Source organism: Cyclopterus lumpus, chromosome 19 (assembly GCF_009769545.1).
Source record: "Cyclopterus lumpus isolate fCycLum1 chromosome 19, fCycLum1.pri, whole genome shotgun sequence".
Taxonomy (NCBI): Eukaryota; Metazoa; Chordata; class Actinopteri; order Perciformes; family Cyclopteridae; genus Cyclopterus; species Cyclopterus lumpus.
This window is the reverse complement of record NC_046984.1, coordinates 18,926,820-18,936,626: the sequence shown is the minus strand read 5'-3', so window position 1 is coordinate 18,936,626 and position 9,807 is coordinate 18,926,820. Positions and strand designations below refer to the sequence as shown.

Below are 9,807 nucleotides of genomic sequence, written 5' to 3'. Positions count from 1 at the left end.
CCAACTGGTAACGCCACAAGGTAACGCCACAAGGTAACGCCACAAGGTAACGCCACAAGGTAACGCCAAATGGTAACGCCACATGGTAACGCCACATGGTAACGCCACATGGTAACGCCACAACATAACGCCACAAGGTAACTCCACAAGGTAACGCCACAACGTAACGCCACAAGGTAACGCCACAAGGTAACGCCACAAGGTAACGCCACAAGGTAACGCCACAACGTAACGCCACAACGTAACGCCACAACGTAACGCCACAACGTAACGCCACAATGTAACGCCACAACGTAACGCCACAACGTAACGCCACAACGTAACGCCACAACGTAACGCCACAAAGTAACGCCACATGGTAACGCCACATGGTAATGCCACATGGTAACGCCACAACGTAACGCCACAGAAATAGACATTTGAAAAAAATTGAAACAGAATTATGGTAATCGAGCCCTCCCTCACCTTTTTCATCTACAACTGAAATCCAACAGTCATAGCTTTGTTCCCTCCTCATGTCTGACTAAATCATCAGAGTATCATCAAGATTCATATTCCTCCTTAACGTACAGTATATATTATATATATACAGCTGGAGTTAAACTACACTTTAACGACACTAACAGTGTAAATCCTTCCATCATTAACAAGGTAATTATCCTCTTGGGAGCAGGAACATGATCAGAAAATTTCACCACGATCTGCCATATAGTTCATTGTTCCAACAGCTGACCGACCACCTCAAAATGTTGCATATCAAGGAACTACAAAGGTTGAGACATAGAAAATAACATGTTTTTGTTTTGTTGTTTTCTTTCCAGTGAGCGCCCCTAATTTCCCTGATTTACATATCACTGGCAATCACACCCAATGGAATCCAATCAGAAAGCAGCCGGGGACGGACTGGCGGGGTCGCAGAAGGAGGCCGCACTGCGGGCGCTGATGCAACGCACCGGCTACCAACTGCAGCAGGTAAAGAACTCTTTGTGAAAACATCAAACATCATTACACAGCGGTTGTCATTTTGTTCTTCCACATGCATGAATGTGCATTCTAATAAACAGGATTCAGCTGCAAATGTCATGTGTCCATAAACCAACTAAAGAAGATCCTTCTGTGCAGATGTTGGTTGAGGTAACCAAAGAACTGGTTCTATGTGACCCTTGGGCCTCAAAATGTACTTCTCTTTAAATTTCTGGAACATGTTTCAGGAGAATGGCCAGCGGCGGTATGGCGGCCCACCGCCCTGCTGGGACGGACCGCCGCCAGAGAGGGGCAGCGAGATCTTTGTGGGGAAACTGCCGCGAGATCTGTTTGAAGACGAACTGGTTCCGCTGTGTGAGAAGGTGATGATTGTTTCTCCATCAGAACGTGTCCTTTAAATCAGCTGGTCTCATAGCTCTCTTCCCGTTTCCAGTACGGTACGATTTACGAGGTGAGGATGATGATGGACTTCAGCGGGAACAACAGAGGTTATGCCTTCGTAACCTTCGGCACCAAACAGGAGGCCAAAGCCGCCATGAAGCAGCTCAACAACTATGAGATCAGGTCAGGGTTTGTCTTCTAGCACCTCCACCTCTCTGGACTCAATACATCCCATCAGTGGAGACATCACGCGCTGCAACATCCTTCTTAACGTCTCTAAAGAGCTTTAACTAGTAGCATCAATGCCGTATCGTAGAACTGCAACACTCCACCTCAATATTTTAGTATTCATCAAAGACAAAACCTCTGATCCAGAGATACCCATCCAGAGGAACCCCTTGGCCCTCGGCTGACTGAATCTGCACAGAAACCCGTTCTACGTTGACGAATCTTGTGCTCCTCTTCCATCCTTTTAGAAACGGTCGCCTCCTTGGAGTTTGTGCCAGCGTCGACAACTGCCGCTTGTTTGTGGGCGGGATTCCCAAAACTAAGAAGCGCGAAGAGATCCTGTCCGAGATGAGGAAGGTCACCGACGGCGTGGTGGACGTCATTGTGTACCCCAGCGCCGCCGACAAATCCAAGAACCGAGGCTTTGCCTTCGTCGAGTACGAGAGCCACCGAGCGGCTGCCATGGCCCGCCGCAAGCTGTTGCCAGGTAGAACCCACACCGTCAGGTTTAGGTACTGATGATACAGGTAGAACACACACCGTCAGGTTTAGGTACTGATGATACAGGTAGAACACACACCGTCAGGTTTAGGTACTGATGATACAGGTAGAACACACACTGTCGGGTTTGGGTACTGATGATACAGGTAGAACACACACCGTCAGGTTTAGGTACTGATGATACAGGTAGAACACACACCGTCAGGTTTAGGTACTGATGATACAGGTAGAACACACACCGTCAGGTTTAGGTACTGATGATACAGGTAGAACACACACCGTCAGGTTTAGGTACTGATGATACAGGTAGAACACACACCGTCAGGTTTAGGTACTGATGATACAGGTAGAACCCACACCGTCTGGTTTAGGGACTGTACTGATGCCCTTCAGAGCAGCAAGGGGACTGAAGCTCAGGAAACCTGTCAGGACCCCTCGGTTTTAAAACCACCTGCCTGAGGAGAAAAGGCTTTTAAATACCTTCTTTAAACTTATTTGACCTTTTGTCATCTTTTTATCGTCTGCTCTTTATAAATAAATTATAAAAAACGAAGTAAAAGTTGATCAGTACGTTAAAGTGCTTTTGTGAAATGTGTTTAATCCAGAATAGTTTGTTCTCAGTGAATAAGTTGAATTAACTATTTATCTACTTTATTAATGATGGTTACGTGTTATTGACGGTCAATATTGATGATTCAAATTTAAACCTACCCATGTCGCCTCTCAAGGTCGTATTCAGCTCTGGGGTCACGCCATCGCCGTGGACTGGGCTGAGCCTGAGGTGGAGGTGGACGAGGACACCATGGCGTCTGTCAAGATCCTGTACGTCAGGAACCTGATGCTGCAGACAACCGAGGAGACCATCGAGAAGGAGTTCAGCAGCCTCCGATCAGGTACCACGGAACGCAGCACAATCAAAACTCAGATGTCGGCATGTCCTTGAGCGCACCAACAGGGGCGGAAAACTTTAAGTCCTTTTTTTCAGATTATTATTTGTGCATCTGTTTATTTAACAGAGGGCAGGAAGTTATCTGAAACGTCAGTCAAGGTGAGTCTTTCGAAATAAAACAGGAAACACTAAACCAGACTGAATAAACCCACAACATCATGATTCAGGGTGGCGTCCCACAAGGATGTATTTCAGGACATTTACCATTTTTTGTTTTATTCATAATTGTTTATCACTTTTCACATTGTGTTTGATGATTCTATCAATACGATTTCATCGTATAGAGATTTCCTGTCATTGAAAAAGAAGTTAATGTTAAATGCCATACGATTAGCAGGACGGGGTTATGCTAATGTTGTTGAACCAAACTGGATCAAACCACAAAGTTAATTATTATCTTGATAATCTTTATATTGTTTGACGTGATAATGTACTAATAATTGATGATCTCCTAATTTCATTTTCAAATTCATTCTCAGGTCAAATATCTTCATCTTTCTTGTTTAGATGTTTTCGCTCAAATATCATTATGAGTTAAATAATTACTTTTAATCCATAATGTAAAATTGTGTCTTTTCTTTATTTTATCTTTGTGAATATAAATAAAACACTTCAACATGTTGAACTGAGATCCTCCGGCAGGCTGAATGACATCAAACTAAAGGCCAGAACTTGACCTTGAAGGCGGTGTTTGTGTTGCAGGTGCAGTGGAGCGAGTGAAGAAGATCAGAGACTACGCCTTCGTCCATTTTGCTCAGAGAGAGGACGCTGTCAACGCTATGAACGCCCTCAACGGAAAGGTCAGGGGACTTTTAGTACTAGTGTGGTATTAGTACTTCAACTGAAGTTAGGCTCTGAATACAGTACTTGGTCCTCCTCCCTCCAGCTGGTGGACGGCTCTCCTATCGAGGTGACCTTGGCCAAGCCGGTGGACAAAGACAGTTACGTCCGTTACACCAGAGGGACGGGAGGACGCGGAGGGTCTCTGCTGCAGACCGACTATACCGCCTACACTCTGGGACAGGTACGACCCTGAACGCACCACACCGGCGCCTCCAACAACAGGTCCACGTGAGTCCTGAAGGAGGAGTCCTGGTGAACCATGTAAGGGGCACTGGTTCATTCATCTAAGAGACAGGAAGAAGACCTCACCTGGGATTTCATTATGACAGGGAAGCAGGAGCTTTTAAAGGTCAAGGGAGGAGGGGGTGGGGGAGACTGTGGGGGGTGGGGGAGACTGTTGAGTCTTATTTTAATTACTTCCATAACCTAAAAAACGTATTTTAAGCCGTGATGTTTTCCTAAACCTAACCAAGAAGTTGTGTTGCGTTTGTTTTTAGTTTGAACTGCTAAAACTGTTTAAAACTGTTTATAACTGTTTAAAACGGCTTAAACTGCTAAAACAAACTGTTAACTGTATAACTGTTTAAAACGGTTTATAACTGTTTATAACTGCGACCATGATCCAGGAGAATCCCTCAGAACGTAGAATTTAATTTAATCTTAATATTTAAGGACTCAGCTTTTTATTTAAATGTTTCCTGCTGTGATGTATAACACATTGACTTGTTGGACTGATGAACGTGAAGATGAACGTCGAGCCGATCCATCAGGTCAGCGTTGAGATGTTTCTCCTCCTCTTCCTCCAGGTGTACGACCCCTCGGCGGCATACCTGGGCCCGCCCGTGTTCTACGCCCCGCAGGCCTACGCCGCCATACCGGGTCAGTTCCGCTTCCCGGCTGCCAAAGCTCACGTTGGAGGTCGTAGTCTGATCCGGACGCCGTCTATCAGAGGTGAGGACTGATGTGAGCTCTGGTGTTAAAGGGGGCTGGCTGAGGACTTGTCTTCTTAAAATAATTTTAATCAAGCACAATAAACTACATTTTAAGAAGTTTAAGTAAATACATCATAACAGCAGCGTCCTCTCTGGGTTTTGTTTTCTAGGATTTTTTAAGGTTTGACATTATAAACTTTAAAAAAACGTAATCAATTTATTTGAAGCCAAACTGAGATATTTTACTCAAGTAGTTTTGTTGCATTGTTGTTTCCTTTTGTGCATTGTGATTTCTGTGTTTGTTTACAAAGTTTAAAAGTGTTTAAAAACTGTTTACAGAACAGTAACTGATACAGTCTGAGCTTTTCCTGCCATTCAATTAATCCGTAATCTGATTCTCAGGATATGTTTTTAAAGTCCAACTGAACGGCATCGAATCAAGAATCAAATATAAAGAAATAGTATTTGTTTGCCTGAATATTGATGAATATTGTCTCAAATATGATCCACCGAATCAGAAGAACTTCACTGTTGATCAACATGAAATCAGAAGGCACATAGAAGTAGAACATTGGACTCTGAGTCTTCATTGAGCCGAAGAAGCACGACGGATGTTCTGTTGTCATGATTGTCTGATTCTTCTTCCCGGTTGATTACCGGTTGATTTGATTGATTTCACTGCCTTTTCGATCTCCTGTAGAAATTTACATGACTGTACCTGTAGGGGCTGCGGGGGTGCGGGGGCTGGGCGGGCGGGGATACCTAGCCTACACCGCTGGGATCGGTGCAGTGGGCGGCAGCGGCGCCTCCTACGGCCTGAAGGCAGATAAGCAGGCGGAGGACAAGCTGTATGACCTGCTGCCAGGCATGGAGCTCACCCCCATGAACCCTGCCACCATGAGCCTGAAGGCCGCCGGCATCAAACCTGCAACACAGGTAACGGAACACACCTAAGGAAGTATGGTTGAAGGTGGAATGGCTGATGGACATATAGTTGAAGGTAGAATGTTAAAGGTAGATTGGTTGAAGGAGGATTGGTTGAAGGAGAAATGGTTGAAGGAGGAATGGTTAAAGGAGTAATGATTGAAGGAGGTATGGTTGAATGTAGAATGGTTGAAGGAGGAATCGTTGAAGGAGGAATGGTTGATGGTTGAATGGGTGAGGGAGGAATGGTTGAAGGAGGAATGGTTGATGGTTGAATGGGTGAGGGAGGAATGGTTGAAGGAGGAATGTTTGACGCTCTGAATAATGAAGATCAGCAGGTCTTCTGAAGTCCTCCCCTTCAGCACAAGTCCACTGGACAGTAGCTAGGAGCAGTGGTTCTCCGTTAGGATACTGTGTTTGGAAGTTGTTTTTTTGGCTTTGAGGAAATGAACCCACACTTTGTAAGGTTTCAGTGAAGGCGGTCGGCCATCTTCAGCCAGTGTGTTTGTAGAAATCATGACTTTATGGTCTGAAAGGGCAAACCTGAATGTGTTGTTCCACCATGATTATTTACACCAGCCTGCCTGTCTGTCTGTCTGTCTGTCTTCCAGGTTCTGGAGGAGTTGTGTCAGAAGAATAACTGGGGTCATCCCGTCTATCAGCTCCACTCTGCCATCGGTCCGGACCAGAGACAACTCTTCCTCCACAAGATCACTATACCAGCTCTGGCTACCCAATACCCCACTGTGTAAGAATACTACTACTAGTATTCTACTACTACTACTACTACTACTACTACTACTACTACTACCACTACCACTACTATCTCTAATACTACCACTACTGCCTCTACCACTACTAACACTACTACTACTGCTATTAACACTACAACTACTACTACTACTACTACTACTACATTACATTACATTTAGCTGACGCTTTTATCGAAAGCGACTTACAATAAGTGCATTAAACCATGAGTCCAAACTCAGAACAACAAGAATCAAGCAAGTACAATTTCTTCACTAAAGTTAAACTACAAAGTGCTATCAGTAAGAGACATTTAAGTCCTACTAAAGTGCTAAACTACAAAGTGCTATCAGTAAGAGACATTTAAGTGTTACTAAAGTGTTAAACTACAAAGTGCTATCGGTAAGGGACATTTAAGTGTTACTAAAGTGTTAAACTACAAAGTGCTATCAGTAAGAGACAATTTAAGTGTTACTAAAGTGCTACTACGGCTCTACCTTCCCTATTCAAGGTGTAGTCAGTAAGATGTGTTTTTAGTCTGTAGAGACTTCCTGTCCTGATGTCAATGGGGAGCTCGTTCCACCAATGAGGAGCCAGAACAGCAAACAGTCGTGACTTCGTAGAGTGTTTAGCTCGTAGTGACGGAGCTACAAGCTGATTGGCCGAAGCCGAGCAAAGTGAACGAGCTGGGCTGTGAGGTTAGACCATGTCCTGGTGTGAGGTTAGACCATGTCCTGGGTGTGAGGTTAGACCATGTCCTGGATGTGAGGTTAGACCATGTCCTGGGTGTGAGGTTAGACCATGTCTTGGATGTGAGGTTAGACCATGTCCTGGATGTGAGGTTAGACCATGTCCTGGTGTGAGGTTAGACCATGTCCTGGGTGTGAGGTTAGACCACGTCCTGGGTGTGAGGTTAGACCATGTCCTGGTGTGAGGTTAGACCATGTCCTGGTGTGAGGTTAGACCATGTCCTGGGTGTGAGGTTAGACCACGTCCTGGGTGTGAGGTTAGACCATGTCCTGGCTGTGAGGTTAGACCATGTCCTGGTGTGAGGTTAGACCATGTCCTGGATGTAGACCGGACCGATCTGTTCGCAGCACGGTACGCAAGTACCAATGTTTTGAAGCGGATGCGGACGGCCACCGGTAACCAGTGAAGGATTGTGGGTACATTTTGGGAGGTTGAAGACCAGTCGAGCAGCTGCATTCTGGATGAGCTGTAGAGGTCGAATAGCATTAGCCACTACTACTACTTCTAGCACTACTACTCATGTTACTGTATTCTTGGAAGAGGAGGAATGAACAGAGGGATATTCAGTCGTTCCCTTAAGAGTTGAATTATTGTTTTGTGCACAAGGTTCTCAGTTAATGCAGAACAGTAGATAAGGTTTAGTTCCCCGTGTTGCTCCCATGAAACATTGGTACAAACAAACAAAAGGAACACAGTTAATCCGTATGATCGATTGGTTCTCTCTGCAGACATCCCTTCACGCCTGCTAAGCTGTGTGCAGCCGTAGAAGAAGCTAAAGTCCATGCGGCCGATCACACCCTGCAGACGCTTGGCCTGCAGACGGAGGGCACCACCGACGCCGGCTGTGCTGCTGCCGCCGCCGTGGCCTCAGTAGCCTTCCCAGGTATGTGAAGGTCCGTACCCAAAGCCAACTAACTCTCCACCTAACCACACCACTAACAGACTAACAGACATCATACAGAACCAGAACCAGAGCCAACATGAAGCTTACACTTTTAACAGGTTTACATACGAGTGGTTCTAACAGCTCGGTGAGCTCCTGCTCTACAGCTCTGTGTGGTAATATGGTACTATGAGCTCTCTAGTGGGGTAACATGGTACTATGAGCTCTCTAGTGGGGTAACATGGGACTATGAGCTCTCTAGTGGGGTAATATGGTACTATGAGCTCTCTAGTGGGGTAACATGGGACTATGAGCTCTCTAGTGGGGTAATATGGTACTATGAGCTCTCTAGTGGGGTAATATGGTACTATGAGCTCTCTAGTGGGGTAATATGGTACTATGAGCTCTCTAGTGGGGTCATACGGTACTATGAGCTCTCTAGTGGGGTCATACGGTACTATGAGCGTGTATGAATACGTCTTCTCCTGCTTATACAACATATGTGTGACTCCTCCTCCTACTAATTCTTCCTCTGAGCATGCTAATAATACTACTATATTATATTACTAGATCACTGCTACTGTACACAGTACTCCTACTACCCCTAAGTCTACTTTGGCTCCTTTTACTAGTACTACCGATTCTACTGCTTTTCTTCTGCTTCTCCTCTGAACAGAGTTTAGTTAGAACATCTACTAAACTACAGAACATCTGTTGTTCAGAGGATCTTTGTCTGATTCTGGTCCGGTCTCTCTCCAGGTTACGCTCTGGCGAGCCCAGGAGCGGCGGTGGCGTCCCAGTTGAAGCAGGCGGTGTCTCTGGGTCAGGACCTGACGGCCTACACCACCTACGAGGGCTACCCAGCCTTCGCTGTGGCGACGCGTCACACCGACGGATACGGCGTTTTCTAAAAAGGACGAAGATCTCTAAACACTTGACTGCTTTATTCTCCAAACGGCCATTTAAAACCAGTTTAAGGTCTTCAGAACCGAACCGGACTCGTTCCGCGTCATCAGGACTCAAACTAAAGCAGAATAGAGGGAACGCGCCTTCGTGACAAATCCACCGTCGACACGATCGCCCAGAAAAGAATTCCTCACCATTTAATCTTTTTTCTCTTTCTTCATATTATCCGTCTCTGAATCATACGATCGTACATATGTGGAATTAATCTGGGAACGATTAAGTAGCCGGCAGGCGGCTTGTGATTGGCTGTCGCTCGGAACTCTTTGTTTTGGGGTCTTTTCTTAGTTTTTAGGTTGTTTGCATGTTTACAGTTTTCATTTAGTTCTTCTACACTTTGTAACCTGCGTTATTTTCTCCAAGGTAACTGGGATTTGTGGTTCTTTTCAATGTCTCTCAACTGTACACTACCTTTTGACCATTTCAGCGTTTTTTTCCTGACTGTAAATTGTTCAGAGATACGACTGAAATTTGTTAGATTTAAAAATGGAAACCGTGTTTTAGTCCCTGAGGCATTCTGGACTTTGTAGTTCTAAACTGTGAATACTTAGTTTTTAGATTGTGGTATCGTGAGCTTCTTCTTAAGTAAATGTCTCCAGGTTCCGTGACGTTCTCATCGTTCACTGAAAAGCTTCTTGGGGACTTTGAATTGAACTAATTCATTCTAATTTAAAGGAACTCACAACAGGAACATCTGCTTCAGGTTCTTCAGGAGGTTC

The 9,807-nt window shown here is 45.1% G+C and overlaps 1 protein-coding gene across 2 annotated transcripts; it reads left to right on the top strand.

The window, feature by feature from the left end:
* The first annotated feature begins 870 nt into the window (after positions 1–870).
* On the top strand, positions 871–9,036 carry a1cf (apobec1 complementation factor). Of its 2 annotated transcripts, none has more exons than XM_034558027.1 (12): positions 871–972; positions 1,212–1,346; positions 1,418–1,548; positions 1,842–2,080; positions 2,823–2,987; positions 3,746–3,843; positions 3,930–4,067; positions 4,693–4,837; positions 5,543–5,754; positions 6,354–6,490; positions 7,971–8,125; positions 8,885–9,036. In XM_034558027.1, the coding sequence occupies exons 1-12, from the start codon at positions 871–873 to the stop codon at positions 9,034–9,036; spliced, it is 1,809 nt and encodes a 602-aa protein (XP_034413918.1). The 2 variants fall into 2 exon arrangements, with proteins under 2 accessions (XP_034413918.1, XP_034413917.1); XM_034558026.1 differs by having other exon boundaries at positions 5,519–5,754.
* The last annotated feature ends 771 nt before the right edge of the window (positions 9,037–9,807 follow it).

What these genes read in the sequence shown, in the direction of transcription:
- a1cf (XM_034558026.1), top strand. Translation starts at nt 871, where the DNA reads ATGGAATCCAATCAGAAAGCAGCCGGGGACGGACTGGCGGGGTCGCAG. An exon ending in GTTCAGCAGCCTCCGATCAG is followed by an intron (nt 2,988 to 3,745) that starts GTACCACGGAAC and finishes TTTGTGTTGCAG; the next exon opens with GTGCAGTGGAGCGAGTGAAG. An exon ending in GCATCAAACCTGCAACACAG is followed by an intron (nt 5,755 to 6,353) that starts GTAACGGAACAC and finishes TCTGTCTTCCAG; the next exon opens with GTTCTGGAGGAGTTGTGTCA.